The following is a 26,236-nucleotide window of genomic DNA, read 5'->3' as shown; positions in this document are numbered from 1 at the left end:
GCTGCCAGCGCTCCGTCCACACGCCCACTCTGTCACTGTGTTTATTTTTATCTCTGTCCCCCGAGCCTTTGGAGACGTTGACCTTCATGCCTACAAAACCTTTAGAGTCATGTCCGGAATGAATCCGGTGTACACCGGAGAGAGCCCAACCTGAAATTCCTTCCCTTCCTGTTTCAGAGACGAAGCTCATAATGAAAATCTTCCTGATGCAGCCGGCCATAGATGGGTTTCTATACAACGTACACACTTTAAACAAGAGCAAATCTATCTACAATCCCGACTACTAACCTCTTCCCAGTAACTCAAGCTGACACTCGAAATTCTGCCTCTGGCATATAGAAATGACAAAATGTAGTTCCATTCCACTTCATTCCTCTCCCTATAAACAAATGCCAGCCTGCATAGTAATGCCACGTTCAGGTCTATTTCTGTTTCAGAGCAGAGAGCGCTGGCAATGCTGCTGGAGTGGCCAGCCACTATTGGTAAACTTGGCCGGTTAGACACATACAGTATGAGCTGAACAGAGCTGCAGCTGTGGGGAGTATGAAGGGAGGCGTAGTATGTTGCCTGATTCTAGTTGCACTATACAGTTGAAGTCGGAAGTTTACATACACTTAGGTTGAAGTCATTAGAACTTGTTTTTCAACCACTCCACAAATGTCTTGTTAACAAACTATAGTTTTGGCAAGTCAGTTAGGACATCTACTTTGTGCATGACACAAGTAATTTTTCCAACAATTGTTTACAGACAGATTATTTCAGTTATAATTCACTGTATCACAATTCCAGTGGGTCAGAAGTTTACATACACTAAGTTGACTGTGCCTTTAAACAGCTTGGAAAATTCCAGAAAATGATGACATGGCTTTAGAAGCTTCTGATAGGCTAATTGACATAATTTGAGTCAATTGGAGGTGTACCTGTGGATGTATTTCAAGGCCTACCTTCAAACTCATTGCCTCTTTGCTTGACATCATGGGAAAATCAAAAGAAATCCGCCAAGACCTCAGAAAAATAATTGTAGACCTCCACAAGTCTGGTTCATCCTTGGGAGCAATTTCCAAACGCCTGAAGGTACCACGTTCATCTGTACAAACAATAGTACGCAAGTATAAACACCATGGGACCACGCAGACATCATACCGCTCAGGAAGGAGACGCGTTCTGTCTCCTAGAGATGAACGTACTTTGGTGCGAAATGTGCAAATCAATCCCAGAACAACAGCAAAGGACCTTGTGAAGGGCTTTCTCCTATAGAGCTCCATTTTTATGGAACGGTCTGCCTACCCATGTCAGAGACGCAAACTCGGTCTCAACCTTTAAGTCTTTACTGAAGACTCATCTCTTCAGTGGGTCATATGATTGAGTGTAGTCTGGCCCAGGAGTGGGAAGGTGAACGGAAAGGCTCTGGAGCAACGAACCGCCCTTGCTGTCTCTGCCTGGCCGGTTCCCCTCTTTCCACTGGGATTCTCTGCCTCTAACCCTATTACAGGGGCTGAGTCACTGGCTTACTGGGGCTCTCTCATGCCGTCCCTGGAAGGGGTGCGTCACCTGAGTGGGTTGATTCACTGTTGTGGTCATCCTGTCTGGGTTGGCGCCCCCCTTGGGTTGTGCCATGGCGGAGATCTTTGAATTAGTCAGGCCCAGGATCCACTTGCCCCCAGAGCATTGTCGAGAACTCCACGGACATATTCAATCACCTGGGCTATACTCGGCCCTGTCTCAGGATGGTAAGTTGGTGGTTGAAGATATCCCTCTTGTGGTGTGGGGGCTGTGCTTTGGCAAAGTGGGTGGGGTTATATCCTTCCTGTTTGGCCCTGTCCGGGGTGTCCTCGGATGGGGCCACAGTGTCTCCTGACCCCTCCTGTCTCAGCCTCCAGTATTTATGCTGCAGTAGTTTATGTGTCGGGGGCTAGGGTCAGTTTGTTATATCTGGAGTACTTCTCCTGTCCTATTCGGTGTCCTGTGTGAATCTAAGTGTGCGTTCTCTAATTCTCTCCTTCTCTCTCTCGGAGGACCTGAACCCTAGGACCATGCCCCAGGATTACCTGACATGATGACTCCTTGCTGTCCCCAGTCCACCTGGCCGTGCTGCTGCTCCAGTTTCAACTGTTCTGCCTTCTTATTATTCGAACATGCTGATCATTTATGAACATTTGAACATCTTGGCCATGTTCTGTTATAATCTCCACCCGGCACAGCCAGAAGAGGACTGGCCACCCCACATAGCCTGGTTCCTCTCTAGGTTTCTTCCTAGGTTTTGGCCTTTCTAGGGAGTTTTTCCTAGCCACCGTGCTTCTACACCTGCATTGCTTGCTGTTTGGGGTTTTAGGCTGGCTTTCTGTACAGCACTTTGAGATATCAGCTGATGTACGAAGGGCTATATAAATAAATTTGATTTGATTTGAAGATGCTGGAGGAAACAAGTACAAAGGATCTATATCCACAGTAAAACTAGTCCTATATCGACATAACCTGAAAGGCCGCTGAGCAAGGAAGAAGCCACTGCTCCGAAACCGCCATAAAAAAGCCAGACTATGGTTTGCAACTGCACATGGGGACAAAGATTGTACTTTTTGGAGAAATGTCTTCTGGTCTGTTGAAACAAAAATTGAACTGTTTGGCCATAATGACATCGTTATGTTTGGAGGAAAAAGGGGGATGCTTGCAAGCTGAAGAACACCATCCCAACCGTGAAGCACGGGGTTGGCAGCATCATGTTGTGGGGGTGCTTTGTTGCAGGAGGGACTGGTGCACTTCACAAAATAGATGGCATCATGAGGTAAGAAAATTATGTGGATATATTGAAGCAACATCAGTCAGGAAGTTAAAGCTTGGTCGCAAATAGGTCTTCTAAATGGACAATGACCCCAAGCACACTTCCAAAGTTGTGGCAAAATGGCTTAAGGACAACAAAGTCAAGGTATTGGAATGGCCATCACAAAGCCCTGACCTCAATTCTATAGAAAACTTGTAGGCAGAACTGAAAAAGCGTGTGTGAGCAAGGAGGCCTACAAACCTGACTCAGTTACACCAGCTCTGTCAGGAGGAATGGGACAAAATGCACCCAACTTATAGTGGGAAGCTTGTGAAAGGCTACCTGAAACGTTTGAGCCAAGTTAAACAATTTAAAGGCAATGCTACCAAATACGAATTGAGTGTATGTAAACTTCTGGCCCACTGGGAATGTGATGAAATAAATAAAACCTGAAATACATAATTCTCTCTACTATTATTCTGACATTTCACATTCTTAAAATAAAGTGGTGATCCTAACTGACCTAAGACAGGTCATTTTTACTTGGATTAAATGTCAGGAATTGTGAATGTATTTGGCTAAGGTGTATGTAAACTTGCAACTTCAACTGTATAGACAAAATGTGGACACCCTTTTCAAATTAATGGATTCGGCAATTTCAGCCACACCCGTTGCTGACAGATGTATAACATAGCCATGCAACTTCCATAGACAAACATTGGCAGTAGAATGGCCCATAATGAATAGCTCAGGGACTTTCAACATGGCACCGTCATAGGATGACACTTTTCCAACAAGTCAGATCGTCAAATTTCTGCCCTCTAGATATGTCCCGGTCAACTGTAAGTGCTGTTATTGTGAAATGGAAACGTCTAAGAGCAACAACGACTAAGCTGTGAAGTTCACAGAACGGGACCGCCGAGTGCTGAAGCACGTAGCGCTTAAAAAAATAATCTGTACTCAGGTGCAACACTCACTACCGAGTTCCAAACTATCTCTGGAAGCAACGTCAGCACAAGAACCATTCGTCATGAACTTGAAATGAAATGGGTTTCCATGGCCGAGCAGCCACACACAAGCCTAAGGTCACTGCGTCGGCTGGAGCTCGTTGCCATTGGACTGGGTACACGTTCTCTGGAGTGATGAATCACGCTTCACCATCTGGCAGTCAGATGGACTAATCTGGGTTTGGCGGATGCCAGGAGAACGCTACCTGCCTCAATGCATAGTGTCAACCGTAATGTTTGGGGGAGGAGGAATAATGGTTTGGGCCTGTTTGTCATGATTCGGGCTAGGCCCCTTAGTTCCAGTGAAGGAAGATCTTAATGCTACAGGATACAATGACATTCTAGACGATTCTGTGCTTCCAAATTTGTGGCAACAGTTTGGGGAAGGTCCTGTTCCTATTTAAACATAACAATGCCCCCATGCACAAAACGAGGTCCATACAGAAATGGTTTGTTGAGATTGGTGTGGAAGAACTTGACTGGCCTGCACAGAGTCCTGACCTCAACCCGATCGAACACATACTTTTGGTCATGTGGTGTATGTGGATATTCTCCCTGGCTCTCCTTCATGACACAGATAGGGTTATATAACGCTGTCACACAAATCGTCTCCGCAGCACATGGGCAGGACAGTGACATGGTCCATTTGGACTGGGTGAAGGAGTAAGAGGGAAACTCCCAACATGAGGGTTGTCATTAAAGAAGAGAGTGTGTCTGGAGGACTGATGGTTGAGGGCTGATGGGTACACAGGGCTGATGGTTGAGGGCTGGTGATTGAAGGTTGATGGCTGGTGATTGATGGTTGATGGTTGATGGCTGGTGGTTGATGGCTGGTGATTGATGGTTGATGGCTGGTGGTTGATGGTTGAGGGCTGGTAGTTGATGGCTGGTGGTTGATGGTTGATGGCTGGTGATTGATGGTTGATGGCTGGTGATTGATGGCTGGTGATGGTTGATGGCTGGTGGTTGATGGTTGATGGCTGGTGGTTGATGGCTGGTAGTTGATGGCTGATGGCTGGTGATTGATGGTTGATGGCTGGTGGTTGATGGTTGAGGGCTGGTGGTTGATGGCTGGTGGTTGATGGCTGATGGCTGATGGTTGATGGTTGATGGCTGGTGGTTGATGGTTGATGGCTGGTGGTTGATGGCTGGTGGTTGATGGCTGGTGGTTGATGGTGGATGGCTGATGGTTGACGGCTGATGGTTGACGGCTGGTGGTTGAAGGCTGACAGTTGACTGCTGATGGTTGATGGTTGATGCTTGGTCTCAGGGATTTTGACAAGCAGAGTGGAATAGATTGGATCCATCTCGTCACGCTGCTCTTCACACCCACATCTCTCCCTCTCCGTGCGGAGGTGCAGGCAGAGGGAGATGGGTGGTGGTGGTGCTAATTCGTTTTACATGCCGTAGGTCTGCAGAGAAGGTGATGATCAGACAACAAAATGGCCCATCCAGCACCATCCAATACAAACTAGTACCATCCACTACCATCCAATACCAACTAGTACTATCCACTACCATCCAATACCATCCAGTACCATCCACTACCATCCAATACCAACTAGTACAATCCACTACCATCCAATACCAACTAGTACCATCCACTACCATCAGCTACCATCCAATACCAACTAGTACCATCCAATACCAACTAGTACCATCCAATACCATCCAATACCAACTAGTACCATCCAATACCAACTAGTACCATCCACTACCATCCACTACCATCCAGTACCACCGGCATGAGGAATCATCTCAGAGGGGAGGTGCTGGGGCCTCCGTGGTCAGGTTAGAGCAGCGGACTGTGGACACACATGGTGGGACGGGAGGGGATGCTGCGGTGGGGATGGACAGACCCTGTGAAGGGCTGCTGTTATTGGCATTGGCTTTTCATTGTTAGGAGAGACACAAGTCTCAAAGTCTCACACACACACGTTTGTTTTCACAACAGTGTTGCTAGAACCTTCAAAGAGGGAGACTCTCAGGGAGATCAGTGTGAATAAACGTTTTGATTTCATAGTGTGTGTGTGTGTGTGTGTGTGTGTGTGTGTGTGTGTGTGTGTGTCCGCAGGCTTGCGGGTTTTTCAGTCTGTTTCTGTCAGTGTATAACTTATATATGGTGTGGGTGCAGAGAGATTAAAGCCAAGAGTCCGTGTTTACATGCCTATCGTTTGTGTTGTCACTATGGCGATGGGGTAGTGGTGGTGCACAGTCTGCACACCTGCTTTGAACTAACTGTAATCCTGCCCTCCGATCGCTGTGAGCTGCCACTTAGTTGCATCAGTCAGTAGAGGTGTTCAGTTCATCAGAGGCTGGTCCTGCTGGGGGACCAAGCGAGCGGGGCCTGATCTCCTCTCCTGCATCACACCACGGCCCATATCTCCACCACAGCACGGCCTGCTTCCCTCTGCTCCTCAGCCGGTCTGCTCCTCAGCCGGTCTGCTTCTCTCTGCTCCTCAGCCGGTCTGCTTCTCTCTGCTCCTCAGCCGGTCTGCTTCCCTCTGCTCCTCAGCCGGTCTGCTTCCTCTGCTCCTCAGCCGGTCTGCTTCCCTCTGCTCCTCAGCCGGTCTGCTTCCCTCTGCTCCTCAGCCGGTCTGCTTCTCTCTGCTCCTCAGCCGGTCTGCTTCCCTCTGCTCCTCAGCCGGTCTGCTTCCCTCTGCTCCTCAGCCGGTCTGCTTCCCTCTGCTCCTCAGCCGGTCTGCTTCCCTCTGCTCCTCAGCCGGTCTGCTTCCCTCTGCTCCTCAGCCGGTCTGCTTCCCTCTGCTCCTCAGCCGGTCTGCTTCCCTCTGCTCCTCAGCTGGTCTGCTTCCCTCTGCTCCTCAGCCGGTCTGCTTCCCTCTGCTCCTCAGCCGGTCTGCTTCCCTCTGCTCCTCAGCCGGTCTGCTTCCCTCTGCTCCTCAGCCGGTCTGCTTCCCTCTGCTCCTCAGCCGGTCTGCTTCCCTCTGCTCCTCAGCCGGTCTGCTTCCCTCTGCTCCTCAGCCGGTCTGCTTCCCTCTGCTCCTCAGCCGGTCTGCCCAGCTCCCCTGTAGTTGTAGTCCTACACTTAGCCGTGTTTGCATTTGCTGGAGAAATCCCTCTCTCTCTCTCTCTCTCTCTCTCTCTCTCTCTCTCTCTCTCTCTCTCTCTCTCTCTCTCTCTCTCTCACTGTGAGCAGCTCACATGGGCTGTATAGTAACAGTATATATAGAGGTGAAAGCCGTTCTTTGTGTTATTACGAGTAGATACTCCTTCGGCGTCCCTATGCCTCAACCACACCCAGTCTTTCCCCGTCTGTCTTCCTGAAGTCTCCTCAAACTGTTAGATTCACAGAAGGCATCAGACTCCCCAGACCAAGGTATTACATCTTGGAATGTCACATTGAGTTTTTAATAAGGAACCAAATGAAATGAGTCGTAGCCAATAATAAACCATTAGACTGCATTAGGGGGGTATCTCTCCGTGCTGCTCGTTGATGAGAGTCTGCCTGGCTGTACAGAACAGGACAGGGATGGTGGGCCCCTGTAGTAGAGACAGAGACGGATGGAGTGAGTCTTTCTGAGATTTATCAAAACTGCAACATAAAGATGACATTTTATCACTGGCTCATTAATTTCTCATCTAACCATTTTAAGGAATTATTCATGTTTATTGCTGAAAATGAGTTTGTGGAAGATTTCCCACAGATGTGATTAAGCAGTCTTAAGTGCATTGAAGTGACTTGTCATTTACATTTGAGTCATTTAGCAGATGCTCTTATCCAGAGCGACTTATAGGAACAATGGGTTAAGTGCCTTGCTCAAGGGCACATCGGCATATTCCCCCTAGTGTTCAAAACTGCAACATGTTTTATCACTGGCTCAACTCTCTTAACAAGGCTACCTGCCTTCTTCTGTGTGTGTGTGTGTGTGTGTGTGTGTACCTGCCTGGTTGTGTGTGTGTGTGTGTGTGTGCCTACCTGTGTGTGTGTGTGTGTGTGTGTGTGTGTGTGTGTGTGTGTGTGTGTGTGTGTGTGTGTGTGTGTGCCTACCTGCCTGGTGTGTGTGTGTTTGTGTGTGTGTGTGTGTGTGTGTGTGTGCCTGCCTGGTGTGTGTGTTTGTGTGTGTGTGTGTGTGTGTGTGTGCCTACCTGCCTGGTTCGTTGACAGACTGTTTAACCATTCATCACCTGGTTTACATTGCTTTACATGTGTGTTTCGACAAGGCCTTACAGAAGACTGTGTTGTACAGAAGGACACTAGGGAGGGAAAGGAACCCGAAGGCGAGGATGTATTAATGGATCTGGAGCTTTTGGGTCGTTGGTCAGAATTAACTAAGGATGACCAACAGCTTGAGAGGCTCGTCTGTAATTTAGCAAAATTTTTACTGTCTCTTCGCCTCATTGGCCAGCTTGTGTTCAATCAGCTGATGATTATCTGGGGGAACTTTGGGAGTTGTACAGACAGCAGTAAGCAGCGCCGCCTGTAGCTCTTGCCTTTGAGCTAATGCTAATGCTTATGCTAATGCTTATGCTAATGCTAATGCTTATGCTTATGCTAATGCTTATGCTAATGCTTATGCTAATGCTTATGCTTATGCTAATGCTAATGCTTGCTTTTCTCTTTTCTTTTTTTAATGAAGGAGATGGAAGGTAGGTTGACGGACAAGGAAGTAGATTGTAGATTGAAGGCGATGGAGGTAGATTGAAGGAGATGGAGGTAGATTGAAGGAGATGGAGGTAGATTGAAGGAGATGGAGGTAGATTGAAGGCGATGGAGGTAGATTGAAGGCGATGGAGGTAGATTGAAGGCGATGGAGGTAGATTGGAGGAGATGGAGGTAGATTGAAGGAGATGGAGGTAGATTGAAGGCGATGGAGGTAGATTGAAGGAGATGGAGGTAGATTGAAGGAGATGGAGGTAGATTGAAGGCGATGGAGGTAGATTGAAGGAGATAGAAGTAGAGGTAGATTGGAGGAGATGGAAGTAGAGGTAGATTGAAGGAGATGGAGGTAGAGGTAGATTGAAGGCGAAGAAGGTAGATTGAAGGCGATGGAGGTAGATTGAAGGAAGGAGTTAGAGGTAGATTGGAGGAGATGGAAGTAGAGGTAGATTGAAGGAGATGGAGGTAGATTGAAGGAGATGGATTGTGACAGATAGGCAGATAGAGAGGGTAAGTGGATGTAGTGAAAAGGGCCGCTCCGTCTCTGCCAATAGAGCGAGGCTGACAGTGGTGTGCTGTGGGAGCACAGCTACTCCCAGCCTGCCTTCCTCCCCACCTCAAGCTGAGCAGCTCAGACTGGAGTGATACTGAGAGGTCCATCCTGCTCCATTTATTCTCCTCAGCCTACTGTCTGCCTCGGTCCATGCTCCAGCTCAGTGGGGGAGGGGGGCTGAATGGAAAGCCATCGGTTTCATTTTTCTCCCCAATTGGTAGTTACAGTCTTGTCCCGTCGCTGCATCTCCCATACGGACTCGGGAGAGGCGAAGGTCGAGAGCCGCGTGTCCTCTGAAACACGACCCTTCCAAGCAGCGCTGCTTCTTGACACAAGCGGAGGAGACGCTGTACACCTTGCGACAGTGTCCTTGCGACATGCGCCCGGCCTGCCACAAGGAGTTGCTAGAGCACAATGGGACAAGGACATCCCGGCCGGTCGAACCCTCCCCTAACCCGGACGATGCTGGGCACCGCCACATGGGTTTCCTGGTCTCGGGCCAGCAGCTACACAACCCGGGATTGAACCAGGATCTGTAGTGACGCAGCTAGCACTGTGATGCAGTGCCTTAGACCACTGCGCCACTCGGGAGGTCACAGCCATCGATTTTCTGAGGATGAAGAGGAGTCATTAACACTGATATTGCAGAAGTCTGCTTCTTCTATGTGTGTGTGTGTGTGTGTGCGTGTGTGTGCCTGTGTGTGTGTGTGTGTGTGTGTGTGTGTGTGTGTGTGTGTGTGTGTGTGTGTGTGTGTGTGTGTGTGTGTGTGTGTGTGTGTGTGTGTGTGTGTGTGTGTGTGTGTGTGTGTGTGTGGTGCATGTGGCCTTTATGCTTAACATGCATACTTCTGTGCCTGCACATGCCAATATCAGAGTGTGTGCTGGTGTGTATCCATGTGGACTAGGGTACGAGGAACTGGGAAGAATATTAAACCCCCCCTCGGTTCGTAGCCATTAGTGGAGTAGATTTCATTTGTGCCCTCTGTTACTAAACCCATGCAGCACGTGTAGATGGTCTTACTGCTCTGAGTATTATCATAGAGAGCATTGATCTGGTTGACTTGTATTAGTGAGGTTGTTGTGTGTTTCAACATGATGACATCCCTGTCCCTAACCTAATAGCTCATCTTCAGATTTTTTTCTTCTTCTGATATATCTGAAATGAATGTTCCCCTCTCTGTGGAAAAGGTCATTGGTAGCAGTAATTGCAGTTCTGAGGTGAAGATGGGATATGAATCCAAGGTCTTTTCCTAGCAAGAAATGTAAGAGGTGATTAACTCAAGAAGAATAGTCATCTTTGCTCATGTCACTTTGTCTCTGACTTCATAGCAAGATGTTATTTTGAGTCCAATTTTTATTCAGCCGTATGTCTTTATTTAAATCCCGATTTCCAGCATCTCTTGCACCAGGCCCAACCTAGCCTAAACCAGCCCAGCCCAACCCAGCCCAACCCAGCCCAACCCAGCCCAGCCCAGCCTAAACCAGCCCAGCCCAACCCAGCCTAAACCAACCTAGCCTAAACCAGCCCAAGCCAGCCCAAACCAACCTAGCCTAAACCAGCCCAACCCAGCCCAAACCAACCTAGCCTAAACCAGCCCAAGCCAGCCCAACCAAGCCCAACCCAGCCCAAGCCAGCCCAAGCCAGCCCAACCCAGCCTAAACCAGCCCAACCCAACCCAGCCCAACCCAGCCCAAACCAACCTAGCCTAAACCAGCCCAAGCCAGCCCAACCCAGCCTAAACCAGCCCAACCCAACCCAGCCCAACCCAGCCCAAACCAACCTAGCCTAAACCAGCCCAAGCCAGCCCAAACCAGCCCAACCCAGCCCAACCCAGCCTAAACCAGCCCAACCCAACCCAACCCATACCAACCCAGCCCAAACCAACCTAGCCTAAACCAGCCCAAGCCAGCCCAACCCAGCCCAAGCCAGCCAAACCCAGCCCATACCAACCCAACCCAAACCAGCCCAACCCAGCCCAAACCAGCCCAACCCAGCCCAAACCAGCCCAGCCCAGCCTAAACCAGCCCAGCCCAACCCAGCCCAAACCAACCTAGCCTAAACCAGCCCAAGCCAGCCAAACCCAGCCCATACCAGCCCAGCCCAGCCCAAACCAACCTAGCCTAAACCAGTCCAAGCCAGCCAAACCCAGCCCATACCAACCCAACCCAAACCAGCCCAACACAGCCCAAACCAGCCCAACCCATCCCAAACCAGCCCAACACAGCCCAAACCAGCCCAACCCAACCCAGCTCATACCAGCCCAATCCAGCCCAACCCAGCCCAGCCCATACCAGCCCAACCCAGTTTTACCCAACCCAGCCCAAACCACCAATCAATCAAATGCATTCATAAAGCCCTTCTTACATCAGCTGATGTCACAAAGTGCTGTACAGAAACCCAGCCTAAAACCCCAAACAGCAAGCAATGCAGGTGTAGAAGCACGGTGGCTAAGGAAAAACTCCCTAGAAAGGCCAGAACCTAGGATGAAACCTAGAGAGGAACCAGGCTGTGAGGGGTGGCCAGTCCAGCAGGTCTGGGACAGGTAGCACGTCCGGTGAACAGGTCAGGGTTCCATAGCCGCAGGCAGAACAGTTGAAACTGGAGCAGCAGCATGGCCAGTTGGACTGGGGACAGCAAGGAGTCATCAGGCCAGGTAGTCCTGAGGCATGGTCCTAGGTCCTCCGAGAGAGAGAAAGAACGAAAGAAAGAGAGAATGAAAGAGAGAGAAAAGAGGGAAAGAGAGAGAGAATTAGAGAGAGAACTTAAAATTCATATAGGACACCGGATAAGACAGGAGAAATACTCCAGATATAACAGACTGACCCTAGCCTCCCGACACATAAACTACTGCAGCATAAATACTGGAGGCTGAGACAGGAGGAGTCGGGAGACACTGTGGCCCCGTCTGACGATACCCCCGGACAGGGCCAAACAGGCAGGATATAACCCCACCCACTTTGCCAAAGCACAGCCCCCACACCACTAGAGGGATATCTTCAACCACCAACTTACCATCCTGAGACAAGGCAGAGTGTAGCCCAATGATGCACCCCTCCTAGGGATGGCATGGAAGAGCACCAGTAAGCCAGTGACTCAGCCCCTGTAATAGGGTTAAAAAGAATCCCATTTGTCAAATAAAATATATAGTGAAAACAATAGTGGTCCTAAAATGGAACCTTGAGGAACACCGACATTTACAGTTGATTTGTCAGAGGACAAACCATCCACGGAGACAAACTGATATTTTTCCATCAGATAAGATCTAAACCAGGCCAGAACTTGTCCTTGTAGACCAATTTGGGTTTCCAATCTCTCCAAAAGAATGTGGTGATCGATGGTATCAAAAGCAGCACTAAGGTCTAGGAGCACAAGGACAGATGCAAGAGCTTCAGCCATTAAAAGGTAATTTACCACCTTCACAAGTGCAGTCTCAGTGCTATGATGGGGTCTAAAAACCAGACTGAAGCGTTTCGTATACATTGTTTGTCTTCAGGACGGCAGTGAGTTGCTGCACAACAACGTTTTCAAAAATATTTGAGAGGAATGGAAGATTCGATATAGGCCGATAGTTTTTTATATTTTCTGGGTCAAGGTTTGGCTTTTTCAAGAGAGGCTCTATTACTGCCACTTTTAGTGAGTTTAGTCCACATCCGGTGGATAGAGAGCCGTTTATTAATGTTCAACATAGGAGGGCCAGGACAGGAAGCAGCTCTTTCAGTAGTTTAGTTGGAATAGGGTTCAGTATACAGCTTGAAGGTTTAGAGGCCATGATTATTTTCATCATTGTGTCAAGAGATATAGTACTAAAACACTTGAGTGTCTCTCTTGATCCTAGGTCCTGGCAGAGTTGTGCAGACTCAGGACAACTAAGCTTTGGAGGAATACGCAGATTTAAAGAGGAGTCCGTAATTTGCTTTCTAATGATCATGATCTTTTCGTCAAAGAAGTACATGAATTTATCACTGCTGAAGTGAAAGCCATCCTCTCTTGGGGAATGCTGCTTTTTAGTTAGCTTTGCTACAGTATCAAAAGACATTTTGGATCGATCTTATTTTCTTCAATTAAGTTGGAAAAATAGGATGATCGAGCAGCAGTAAGGGCTCTTCGATACGGCACGGTACTGTCTTTCCAAGCTAGTCAGAAGACTTCCAGTTTGGTGTAGCAGCAGTAAGGGCTCTTCGATACTGCACGGTACTGTCTTTCCAAGCTAGTCGGAAGACTTCCAGTTTGGTGTGGCGCCATTTCCGTTCCAATTATCTGGAAGCTTGCTTCAGGGCTCGGATATATTCTGTATGCCAGGGAACTAGTTTCTTATGACAAATGTCTTTTGTTTTTAGGGGTGCGACTGCATCTAGGGGACTGTGCAAGGTTAAATTGAGTTCTTCAGTTAGGTGGTTAACTGATTTTTGTCCTCTGACATTGTTGGGTAGGCGGAGGGAGCCTGGAAGGGCATCTAGGAATCTTTGGGTTGTCCGAGAATTTATAGCACGACTTTTGATGATCCTCAGTTGGGGTCTGAGCAGATTATTTGTTGCAATTGCAAACGTAATAAAATGGTGGTCCGATAGTCCAGGATTATGAGGAAAAACATTAAGATCCACAACATTTATTCCATGGGACAAAACTAGGTCCAGAGTACGACTGTGGCAGTGAGTAGGTCCAGAGACATTTTGGACAAAACCCACTGAGTCGATGATGGCTCCGAAAGCCTTTTGGAGTGGGTCTGTGGACTTTTCCATGTGAATATTAAAGTCACCAAAAATTAGAATATTATCTGCCATGACTACAAGGTCCGATAGGAATTCAGGGAACTCAGTGAAGAACGCTGTATATGGCCCCAGGAGGCCTGTAAACTGTAGCTATAAAAAGTGATAGAGTAGGCTGCATAGATTTCATGACTAGTGTCACGCCCTGGTCTTATTATTTTGTGTTTATATATTTATTTGGTCAGGCCAGGGTGTGACATGGGTTTATTTTGTGTTGTGTTTTGGTATTGGGGTTTTAGTAGGTATTGGGATTGTGGCTGAGTAGGGGTGTCTAGCATAGTCTATGGCTGCCTGAGGCGGTTCTCAATCAGAGTCAGGTGATTCTCGTTGTCTCTGATTGGGAACCATATTTAGGTAGCCTGGGTTTCACTGTGTGTTTGTGGGTGATTGTTCCTGTCTCAGTGTGTTTGTATTCACCAGATAGGTTGTATAGGTTTTCACGGTTCTTGTTTTTGTTTTTGTATTTTGTCGTGTTTATTCATTTCATTAAACATGTATCGAACTAACCACGCTGCATTTTGGTCCGACTCTCCTTCGACGGAAGAAAGCCGTAACAACTAGAAGCTCAAAAGACAAAAATGTTTCCGTTTTTTTGTAAATTGAAATTTGCTATCGTAAATGTTAGCAACACTTCCTCCTTTGCGGGATACGCGGGGGATATTGTCACTAGTGTAACCAGGAGGTGAGGCCTCATTTAACACAGTAAATTCATCAGGCTTGAGCCATGTTTCAGACAGGCCAATCACATCACAATTATGATCAGTGATTAGTTCATTGACTATAACTGCCTTGGAAGTGAGGAATCTAACATTAAGTAGACCTATTTTGAGATGTGAGGTATCACAACCTCTTTCAATAATGGCAGGAATGGAGGAGGTCTTTATCCTAGTGAGATTGCTAAGGCGAACACCGCCATGTTTAGTTTTGCCCAACCCAGGTCGAGGCACAGACACGGTCTCAATGGGGATAGCTGAGCTGACTACACTGACTGTGCTAGTGGGAGACTCCGCTAAACTGGCAGGCTGGCTAACAGCCTGCTGCCTGGCCTGTACCCTATTTCATTGTGGAGCTAGGGGAGTTAGAGCCCTGTCTATGTTCGTAGATAAGATGAGAGCACCCCTCCAGCTAGGATGGAGTCTGTCACTCCTCAGCAGGCCAGGCTTGGTCCTGTTTTTGGGTGAGTCCCAGAAAGCGGGCCAATTATCTACAAATTCTATCTTTTGGGAGGGGCAGAAAACTGTTTTCAACCAGCGATTGAGTTGTGAGACTGCTGTAGAGCTCATCACTCCCCCTAACTAGGAGGGGGCCAGAGACCATTGCTCGATGCTGACACATCTTTCTAGCTGATTTACACGCTGAACAGAGGAGGAGTAGGATGAGGGTACGGCTAAAGGCTATAAGAACTGGTCGTCAAGTGCGTTGGGGACAGAGAATAAAAGGAGCAGATTTCTGTGTGTGGTAGAATAGATTCAAGGCATAATGTACAGACAAGGGTACGGTAGGATGTGAGTACAGTGGAGGTAAACCTAGGCGTTGAGTAACGATGAGAGAGGTTTCGTCTCTGAAGGGACAAGCTAACCCAGGTGAGGTCTCCGTATGTGTGTGGGGTGGGACGAAAGAGCTATCTAAGGCATTTTGAACGGGACTGAAGGCTCTACAGTGTAATAAAACAGTAAAAACTAGCCAAAACAGCAGTAGACAAGGCATATTGACATTAGAGAGAGGCATAAAGCAATCACAGGTGTTGATCAGGAGAGCTAAGACAACAACGGGTAAATGGCGATGAATGGGCAGAGCTGGTCAGTTAGGTACATACAGGACCTGAGTTCAAGGCTGGGGCCGACAAGTAAATGGTGATGAATGGGCAGAGCAGGTCAGTTAGGTATATACAGGACCTGAGTTCGAGACTGGGGCCGACAGGTAAACTAAAGGTACTGTGTTATTGAAACAGTCCTGGGGGCATCAGCTGTGTAGCCGAGTGATCATAGGGTCAAAAGAGCAGTAACAGGCGAGTCAGGGTGCCGTTCGGTAGTCACTACTACACTAGGAGAGCAGGGGACACAGCGTTCAGATAAATAAAAATAGCAGATCCGTACTACATTGGGTATTCCATTTTCCACATTCCACTTTTCTGTCTCTCTGTCTCTCTCTCTCTCTCTCTGTCTCTTTCTCTCTCTTTCTCTTCTCTTCTCTCTCTCACTCTCTCTCTCTCTCTCTCTCTCTCTCTCTCTCTCTCTCTCTCTCTCTCTCTCAGCTCTAAACTTGTTAGGGCTCAACTGGCAGCTGAAGCCGGCTGATGGGCACCTGATCAACAACGGCCTGAGCACTGAGCTGCCGGGCATCAGCGACGTGGCAACAGTGCCCTCCGGAGGCAGAGGTAAGAACAGCCAGAGTCTGCATGGCTACCGCCCCTGGCCATGGTGCTGAAACCCTCCTTTACACTACACTGAGGCTACATGGATGACAGGAGACTGGGGCTCTAACAACTAGTGAGGCCTGCAGAATAAACTGTTCTGGTAGATGAATGAATTTGAAGGTAGCATGTAGTACAAATGTACAGACTGCTAATGTAACAGACAGAGAAAGAGCAAGAAGACCCTGGCTTTCATTCCTTAGTGAACAAATTACAACGAGTTCTCCTGTTTGAATTATAGTGGAGCTTACCCTGTCTGGGGCATAACTGTTCTAGAATCGGAATTGCATCATGTTCTAGAATCGTAATTGCATCATGTTCTAGAATCGGAATTGCATCATGTTCTAGAATCGTAATTGCATCATGTTCTAGAATCGTAATTGCATCATGTTCTAGAATCGTAATTGCATCAACGGAATGTACACAGGTTCTATTGAAGGAGCTAATTGCATTATTTACCTTAGTTAGTTTGACATTTGCAGTCGACGCCTAATCTAAAGATGACACCAAGGCTCGCGGTCTGTCCACCATGTTGCCGTAATGTCGCAATTTAAATCCTTAGTAATTCCTCCCTCATACCAATGCAATTTGGTTTGATTTCTGCTAAAACCAAATATCCCTTCCTTCAGTCTGTGGAATTGTCTGGTCGTCTTAAATTAGGAGGACTGTAACAACACCATGTAATCCAGCGAGAGGAGGCGTAGCGTGGGTGGAAGGTGCTGTGAAACCGCTCTCTGAAGGGTTTTTCCAAGCGTCGGCTTTGATGGAGGTCCTCTGGAGTGGTTCTGAGGAGCCGCCAACTACGAGCTGTCTCATGAGCCGACACACAGACAGACGCACACTGCCCGTCTGGGCCGAGCTAGTTTGTTCTTGTCAGACGTGGAAATGGAGTGTTTGAATTTGCCTGGGCTTCATGTCATTAGAGAAGGTTGTGGAAAGGACAAGATATGAGTGAGTGCACATCTGTGATCTGTTGGGAATGGTACCAAAACCCTTCATTCGCTGGGAAGATACAGCAGTCTGGTTGGGCTCTCCTGGGGTTCGGTGGCACTGGCAACAGTTTTACATAAGACTGTGTTGTGGCAGACTTCAGACTAAATTGTTGATGCCTCCCCTAACTCTGGGGCTTGGGTCCTGGTGTCTACAGGAGGTGAGGTGATCTCTGCTGTACAGCCGTAGAGAAGGAGATGTAAGACTGTTCTGGAGGCCAGCCAGAGCATTGTGGTTATAAAGACTGTTCTGGAGGCCAGTCAGAGCATTGTGTTTATAAAGACTGTTCTGGAGGCCAGTCAGAGCATTGTGTTTATAAAGACTGTTCTGGAGGCCAGTCAGAGCATTGTGTTTATAAAGACTGTTCTGGAGGCCAGTCAGAGCATTGTGTTTATAAAGACTGTTCTGGAGGCCAGTCAGAGTATTGTGTTTATAAAGACTGTTCTGGAGGCCAGTCAGAGTATTGTGTTTATAAAGACTGTTCTGGAGGCCAGTCAGAGCATTGTGGTTATAAAGACTGTTCTGGAGGCCAGTCAGAGCATTGTGTTTATAAAGACTGTTCTGGAGGCCAGTCAGAGCATTGTGTTTATAAAGACTGTTCTGGAGGCCAGTCAGAGCATTGTGGTTATAAGACTGTTCTGGAGGCCAGTCAGAGCATTGTGTTTATAAAGACTGTTCTGGAGGCCAGTCAGAGTATTGTGTTTATAAAGACTGTTCTGGAGGCCAGTCAGAGTATTGTGTTTATAAAGACTGTTCTGGAGGCCAGTCAGAGCATTGTGTTTATAAAGACTGTTCTGGAGGCCAGTCAGACAATTGTGTTTATAAAGACTGTTCTGGAGGCCAGTCAGAGCATTGTGTTTATAAAGACTGTTCTGGAGGCCAGTCAGAGCATTGTGTTTATAAAGACTGTTCTGGAGGCCAGTCAGAGTAATGTGTTTATAAAGACTGTTCTGGAGGCCAGTCAGACAATTGTGTTTATAAAGACTGTTCTGGAGGCCAGTCAGAGTAATGTGTTTATAAAGACTGTTCTGGAGGCCAGTCAGACATTGTGTTTATAAAGACTGTTCTGGAGGCCAGTCAGAGCATTGTGTTTATAAAGACTGTTCTGGAGGCCAGTCAGAGCATTGTGTTTATAAAGACTGTTCTGGAGGCCAGTCAGAGTATTGTGTTTATAAAGACTGTTCTGAGGCCAGTCAGAGCATTGTGTTTATAAAGACTGTTCTGGAGGCCAGTCAGAGTATTGTGCCATAAAGACTGTTCTGGAGGCCATCTGCCATGTGTTTATAAAGACTGTTCTGGAGGCCATCAACATTGTTTTATAAAGACTGTTCTGGAGGCAAGTCAGAGCATTGTGTTTATAAAGACTGTTCTGGAGGCCAGTCAGAGTATTGTGTTTATAAAGACTGTTCTGGAGGCCAGTCAGAGTATTGTTGTTAATGCTGATGTGTCTGTGATCGTCACTGTCAGGACTCTGGCGGTGCCACTGCAGATCTGCCTGATGTTTTTAGGAGGAATAACACCCCTTCCTTAATACTGTGGGAGGAACACATCGCTACCCAGGACCTCGTCTCTCTCTCCCTTCTTTCTCTCTTTCGCTCTCTCTCTCTCTCCCTTCTCTCTCTCTTTCACTCTCTCTCTCTCCCTTCTCTCTCTCTTTCGCTCTCTCTCTCTCCCTTCTCTCTCTCTCTCTCTCTCTCTTTCTCTCTCTCTCTCTCTCTCTCTCTCCCTTATCTATTTTTAATGTAGCCAGAGGTTTCTCAGCTAGGAAAATATACAATTATTTTGGGTTAACTACTCAAAACCAGAGTGGGAAAGCAACGCCTGCAGCAATTTGTCAAGTGTTTTTAAGGGGAGACATGTTGCACTATGGAGAACTATGATGATGAGCCTTCACCACTGTCTCCCTCCTCAGTCCCATGAGGACTTCACGACCAACAGGTCTGGGAATATGATCCTACCGAGCGAGGAGAAGAATGACAGCAGATCTTTAGTTCTCACTGTCCCCATGGGGAAAAGGGGCTACATCCTGTAGCACTGCTATGGAAACAGCTAGAAACCTTTTACAGTGTAAAATTATTATTAGTGTCATAACTAAACACCTTGTATGACAAAACAGCATCGCTGTGTTCGTTTGTTCCTGCTATGTAACACAAATATTTACATTGCATCTCCATAAGCTGGAGAGGTTGACATTCTACTTCTTATCACAGCAGATGTGTTCCGTCAATAGAGATCTGAGGTACATCTCTTTGTCTTTGTCACTCTCTCTCTCTCCTCTCCCTCCCTCTCTCTCTCTCTCTCTCTCTCTCTTTCTCCTCTCCCTCCCTCCCTCTCTCTCTCTCGCTCCTCTCTCTCTCCCTCCCTCTCTCTCTCCTTTTTCTCCCTCTCTCTCTCCTCTCCATCCTCTCCCTCCCTCTCTCTCCCCCTCCCTCTCTCTCCCTCTCTCCTCCATCTCCATCCTCTCCCTCCTCTCTCTCCCTCTCCCTCTCTCTCTCCTCTCGCTCTCTCTCTCTCTCCTCTCTCTCTCTCTCTCTCTCTCTCTCTCTCTCTCCTCTCCCTCCCTCCCCTCTCTCTCTCGCTCCTCTCTCCCTCCCTCTCTCTCTCCCTTTTCACCCTCTCTCTCTCCTCTCCATCCTCTCCCTCCCTCTCTCTCCCTCTCTCCTCCATCTCCATCCTCTCCCTCCCTCTCTCTCCCTCTCTCCTCCATCTCCATCCTCTCCCTCCCTCTCTCTCCCTCTCTCCTCCATCTCCATCCTCTCCCTCCCTCTCTCTCTCTCTCTCCTCTCTCTCTCTCTCTCTCTCTCTCGCCTCTCTCTCTCTCTCTCTCTCTCTCCTCCATCTCCATCCTCTCCCTCCCTCTCCCCTCTCCCTCCTCTCTCTCTCTCTCTCTCTCTCTCTCTCTCGCCTCTCTCTCTCTCCTCTCCATCCTCTCCCTCCCTCTCTCTCTCCTCTCTCCTCCATCTCCATCCTCTCCCTCCCTCTCTCTCCCTCTCTCCTCCATCTCCATCCTCTCCCTCCCTCTCTCTCCCTCTCTCCTCCATCTCCATCCTCTCCCTCCCTCTCTCTCTCTCTCTCTCTCCTCCATCTCCATCCTCTCCCTCCCTCTCTCTCCCTCTCTCCTCCATCTCCATCCTCTCCCTCCCTCTCTCTCCCTCTCTCCTCCATCTCCATCCTCTCCCTCCCTCTCTCTCCCTCTCTCCTCCATCTCCATCCTCTCCCTCCCTCTCTCTCCCTCTCTCCTCCATCTCCATCCTCTCCCTCTCTCCTCTCCCTCTCTCTCTCTCTCCCTCCCTCTCTCTCCTCCCTCCCTCCTTCCCTACCTCCCTCCCTACCTCCATCTCTCAGGGCCATGGGTGTACAGGAACAGTAGTATAAGTACAGGTGAGCTGGAGGTAGGTCGGCGGCTGAGCCAGGATGTCCCCCCAGGAGTGTTCTGGCGTTCCTTACTACACCTCCGCCAGCCCCTGTTCCTCAAGTTCAACATCTCCCTGGGCAAAGACGCACTCTTTGGGGTGTACATCCGCAAGGGCCTGCCCCCCTCCCATGCACAGGTACCCTGTTCTCCCTGTTGTCCCTCCCTCTCTCCCTCACTAACTCTGTTCTCTCTGTTGTCCCTCCCTCCCTCTCTCCCTCACTAACCCTGTTCTCTCTGTGTCCCTCTCTCTCTCCCTCACTAACTCTGTTCTCTCTGTTGTCCCTCCCTCTCTCCCTCACTAACTCTGTTCTCTCTGTGTCCCTCTCTCTCTCCCTCTCTAACTCTGTTCTCTCTGTTGTCCCTCCCTCCCTCTCTCCCTCACTAACCCTGTTCTCTCTGTTGTCTCTCCCTCCCTCTCTCCCTCACTAACACTGTTCTCTCTGTTGTCCCTCCCTCCCTCTCTCCCTCACTAACCCTGTTCTCTCTGTGTCCCTCTCTCCCTCTCTAACTCTGTTCTCTCTGTTGTCCCTCCCTCCCTCTCCCCCTCACTAACCCTGTTCTCTCTGTTGTCCCTCCCTCTCTCCCTCACTAACCCTGTTCTCTCTGTGTCCCTCTCTCCCTCTCTAACTCTGTTCTCTCTGTTGTCCCTCCCTGCCTCTCTAACTCTGTTCTCTCTGTTGTCCCTCTCTCCCTCTCTAACCCTGTTCTCTCTGTTGTCCCTCCCTCCGTCTCTAACCCTGTTCTCTCTGTTGTCCCTCTCTCCCTCTCTAACCCTGTTCTCTCTGTTGTCCCTCTCTCCCTCTCTAACCCTGTTCTCTCTTGTCCCTCTCTCCCTCTCTAACCCTGTTCTCTCTGTTGTCCCTCTCTCCCTCTCTAACCCTGTTCTCTCTGTTGTCCCTCTCTCCCTCTCTAACCCTGTTCTCTGTTGTCCCTCTCTCCCTCTCTAACCCTGTTCTCTCTTGTCCCTCTCTCCCTCTCTAACCCTCTCCCCTCTCCCTAACCCTGTTCTCTCTGTTGTCCCTCTCCCTCTAACCCTGTTCTCTCCCTAACCCTGTTCTCTCTGTTGTCCCTCTCTCCCTCTCTAACCCTGTTCTCTCTGTTGTCCCTCTCTCCCTCTCTAACCCTGTTCTCTCTGTTGTCCCTGTTCTGTTGTCCCTCTCTCCCTTGTCTCTCTGTTGTCCCTCTCCCTCTCTCTAACCCTGTTCTCTCTGTTGTCCCTGTTCTCTCTGTTCTTGTCCCTCTCTCCCTCTCTAACCCTGTTCTCTCTGTTGTCCCTCTCTCCCTCTCTAACCCTGTTCTCTCTGTTGTCCCTCCCTGCCTCTCTCCCTCTCTAACCCTGTTCTCTCTGTTGTCCCTCTCTCCCTCTCTAACCCTGTTCTCTGTGTTCAGTATGACTACATGGAGCGTCTGGACGGGAAGGAGAAGTGGAGCGTGGTGGAGTCTCCTCGGGAGCGCCGCAGCATCCACACGGTGGTTCTGAACGAGGCCATCTTTGTTCAGTACCTGGACCCTGGCACCTGGCATCTGGCCTTCTACAACGACGGCAAGGACAAGGAGTCTGTCTCCTTCAGCACCGTGGCTCTAGGTGGGTGCTGTTGTTATATTTACCTGCTTTGCTTTACACTTCTATATTCTCCTTGTAAAGCCAGGGCGGAACATTTAGGATTCTGGTAGTAAGGTAACACCTCTGAGTGAGTTTTACAAATTCACCCTTCCAGGATTGCATCCCCGTTGGTCTGATAGGCTGAGACTGATATTGGGAGTGAGCACTGATAAAAGTGTTGGATGGAGATTGAGTCATAAAAGAGATGTATCCCTGTGGAGTGTCTCTCCGTTTGTACACAAGCTCCCGTCACACAGTTGGCCCCATCCCCGAACAGTAGACAAACATGTAACAGCTGAGAACAAACGAGAGGTAAAAAACCACAGGAAATGTAGTAGTATTCATGACTCTCTGGTGCCACCTATCAAAGAGAAGCACTGTGTCCACACGGCACACTTGTGGGGCTCTGCTGCAGTAAACGCACGACACAACATCTTTGATTTAGAGATTTTAATTTGAATGATAACCTTCTCTGAGGAGGATGCTACTGAGAAGAGAACCCAGGCCAAACAGAACAGAACCGGAGCTTGAGACTGAAAGAGAGGAGGAAGTGAGAAAAGACGGATGGCTTAGCTTCGGCAACTCTAACTCCTAACTGTTCCCTAGAGTCCTGAGCAGGTCCAGCCTAAAGACGCACATTGATATACATGAGGCCAAAGGTAGCGTTTCGTATTCATACAGTAGACTCTCTTAGTAAATGAATACGAATCTGCTCATTGTTCATTTGCCTTTTATGCTTCCGTGAACCTCTAAATGGTCTGTGGGGAGGCACCACACACGACACGCCACAGTGGCTGGAGCATATCGTGGTGTCGTCTCTCCCGCTGCCGTATCGCCATGGGGACACTGAGTGATCGAACCAATTAAATGACAGGAATTGTACTTACCTCTGTAGTGGGGATGTGTACTGGTGGGGCGGCAGGTAGCCTAGTGGTTAGAGTGTGGTGGGGGTGGTTAGAGTGTAGGGCAGGTAGCCTAGTGGTTAGAGTGTAGTGGGGAGGCAGGTAGCCTAGTGGTTAGAGTGTAGGGGGTGGCAGGTAGCCTAGTGGTTAGAGTGTAGAGGGTGGCAGGTAGCCTAGTGGTTAGAGTGTAGAGGGAGGCAGGTAGCCTAGTGGTTAGAGTGTAGGGGGGGTAGGTAGCCTAGTGGTTAGAGTGTGGTGGGAGGCAGGTAGCCTAGTGGTTAGAGTGTAGGGAGGCAGGTAGCCTAGTGGTTAGAGTGTAGGGGGGGCAGGTAGCCTAGTGGTTAGAGTGTAGGGGGCAGGTAGCCTAGTGGTTAGAGTGTAGGGGGGCAGGTAGCCTAGTGGTTAGAGTGTAGGGGGGCAGGTAGCCTAGTGGTTAGAGTGTAGGGGGGGGCAGGTAGCCTAGTGGTTAGAGTGTAGGGGGGCAGGTAGCCTAGTGGTTAGAGTGTAGGGGGGGCAGGTAGCCTAGTGGTTAGAGTGTAGGGGGTGTAGGGGGGTAGGTAGTCTAGTGGTTAGAGTGTAGGGGCGGCAGGTAGCCTAGTGGTTAGAGTGTAGGGGGGCAGGTAGCCTAGTGGTTAGAGTGTAGGGGGGGTAGGTAGCCTAGTGGTTAGAGTGTAGGGGGGCCTAGGGGGGGCAGGTAGCCTAGTGGTTAGAGTGTAGGGGAGGCAGGTAGCCCAGTGGTTAGAGTGTAGGGGGGGCAGGTAGCCTAGTGGTTAGAGTGTAGGGGAGGCAGGTAGCCTAGTGGTTAGAGTGTAGGGGCAGCAGGCAGGTAGCCTAGTGGTTAGAGTGTAGGGGAGGCAGGTAGCCTAGTGGTTAGAGTGTAGGGGCGGCAGGTAGCCCAGTGGTTAGAGTGTAGGGGTGGTAGGTAGCCTAGTGGTTAGAGTGTAGGGGCGGCAGGTAGCCTAGTGGTTAGAGTGTAGGGGGGCAGGTAGCCTAGTGGTTAGAGTGTTAGGGGCGGTAGGTAGCCTAGTGGTTAGAGTGTAGAGGCGGCAGGTAGCCTAGTGGTTAGAGTGTAGGGGCGGCAGGTAGCCTAGTGGTTAGAGTGTGGTGGGGGGGGGGTAGCAGGTAGCCTAGTGGTTAGAGTGTAGGGGCGGCAGGTAGCCTAGTGGTTAGAGTGTAGGGGAGGCAGGTAGCCTAGTGGTTAGAGTGTAGGGGCGGCAGGTAGCCTAGTGGTTAGAGTGTGGGGGCGGCAGGTAGCCTAGTGGTTAGAGTGTAGGGGTGGCAGGGTAGCCTAGTGGTTAGAGTGTGGGGGCGGCAGGTAGCCTAGTGGTTAGAGTGTAGGGGTGGCAGGTAGCCTAGTGGTTAGAGTGTGGGGGTGGTTAGAGTGTGGGGCGGCAGGTAGCAGGTAGCCTAGTGGTTAGAGTGTAGGGGTGGCAGGGTAGCCTAGTGGTTAGAGTGTGGGGGCGGCAGGTAGCCTAGTGGTTAGAGTGTGGGGCGGCAGGAAGCCTAGTGGTTAGAGTGTAGAGGCGGCAGGAAGCCTAGTGGTTAGAGTGTAGGGGTGGCAGGGTAGCCTAGTGGTTAGAGTGTAGGGGCGGCAGGGTAGCCTAGTGGTTAGAGTGTTGGACTAGTAACCGAAAGGTTGCAAGATCGAATCCCCGAGCTGACAAGGTACAAATCTGTTCTGCCCCTGAACAGGCAGTTAACCCACTGTTCCTAGGCTGTCATTGAAAATAAGAATTTGTTCTTAGCTGACTTGCCTGGTTAAATTAATAGAAAATTAGGGAGGTTATCACTTTTGGCAGTGGCTGTGGAGGGAGGACGAAGGGGTGTGAGGACATTTGGGGTATGCTAAGAAGTTGTAGTTTACTGAATCATTTAAATAATGTGTTCAACAGTCACACCACAGAGGCATTCTGAATTATCTGTGCAGTTAAACTCTATTTTAACAGACTATTATATTAGCCATAGAAAGGCTAGCAGGTTCAGCCTTCAGTAAAACTTTAATGACGGTTAATTATTTAGATGTGTCTCATTATGAACGGTAGGGAGGTAAGAGGTGACGAGGGAAGGAGTCTGCCTGATCAAAACTGGAACGAAAGGAGGTGTTAATGAGAGGGATAAAGAGAGGAGGGAGAAGGAGAGGGATAAAGAGAGGAGGGAGAAGGAGAGGCATATTAGAGGAGGTGTTAATGAGAGGGATAAAGAGAGGAGGGAGAAGGAGAGGGATAAAGAGAGGAGGGAGAAGGAGAGGCATATTAGAGGAGGGAAAAGGAGAGGGATATTAGAGGAAGGAGAAGTAGAGGGATATTAGAGGAAGGAGAAGTAGAGGGATATTAGAGGAGGGAGAAGGAGAGGGATAAAGAGAGGAGGTAGAATGAGAGGGATAAAGAGAGGAGGGAGAAGGAGCGGGATATTAGAGGAGGGAGAAGGAGAGGGATATTAGAGGAAGGAGAAGTAGAGGAGGGAGAGGTTAGAGGAGGGGGAAGGAGAGGGTATATTAGAGGAGGGGGGAAGGAGAGGGATATTAGAGGAGGGAGAAGGCGAGGGATAAAGAGAGGAGGGAGAAGGAGCCTAGGGATAAAGAGAGGAGGGAGAAGGAGAGGTTGCCTATTAGAGGAGGGAGAAGGAGAGGGATATTAGAGGAGGGAGAAGGAGAGGGATATTAGAGGAGGGAGAAGTAGAGGAGGGAGAAGGAGAGGGATATTAGAGGAGGGAGAAGGAGTGGGATATTAGAGGAAGGAGAAGGAGGATGGAGGAAGGAGAGGAAGGAGAAGGAGAGGGATATTAGAGGAGGGGGAAGGAGAGGGATATTAGAGGAGGGGGAAGGAGAAGGATAAAGAGAGGAGGGGAAGAGGGAGGAGGGAGAAGGAGAGGGATATTAGAGGAGGGAGAAGGAGGGGATATTAGGGATAATGAGGAGGGAGAAGGAGAGGATATTAGAGGAGGGGGAAGGAGAGGGATATTAGAGGAGGGGAAGGAGAAGGATAAAGAGAGGAGGGGGAAGGAGAGGAGGGAGAAGGAGAGGGATATTAGAGGAGAGAGAAGGAGAGGGATATTAGAGGAGGGAGAAGGAGGGGATATTAGAGGAGGGAGAAGGAGAGGGATATTAGAGGATGGAGAAGGAGAGGGATATTAGAGGAGGGGAAGGAGAAGGATAAAGAGAGGAGGGAGGGAGAGGATATTAGAGGAGGGGGAAGGAGAGGGATATTAGAG

General features: G+C 49.1%; 1 protein-coding gene across 1 annotated transcript in view; it reads left to right on the top strand.

Annotated features, from left to right (window-relative positions):
• Positions 1 to 26,236, top strand: part of tenm2b (teneurin transmembrane protein 2b) — a 150,468-nt gene that overhangs the window by 54,309 nt on the left and 69,923 nt on the right. The window contains exons 5-7 of the mRNA XM_042309389.1: positions 15,958 to 16,080; positions 20,452 to 20,657; positions 21,911 to 22,106. Coding sequence (XP_042165323.1) covers positions 15,958 to 16,080; positions 20,452 to 20,657; positions 21,911 to 22,106 — 525 coding nt within the window. The remainder of the gene's footprint in view (positions 1 to 15,957; positions 16,081 to 20,451; positions 20,658 to 21,910; positions 22,107 to 26,236) is intronic.

Source organism: Oncorhynchus tshawytscha, linkage group LG30 (genome assembly GCF_018296145.1).
Source record: "Oncorhynchus tshawytscha isolate Ot180627B linkage group LG30, Otsh_v2.0, whole genome shotgun sequence".
NCBI lineage: Eukaryota > Metazoa > Chordata > Actinopteri > Salmoniformes > Salmonidae > Oncorhynchus > Oncorhynchus tshawytscha.
This window is presented reverse-complemented; position numbering and strand designations above follow the sequence as displayed.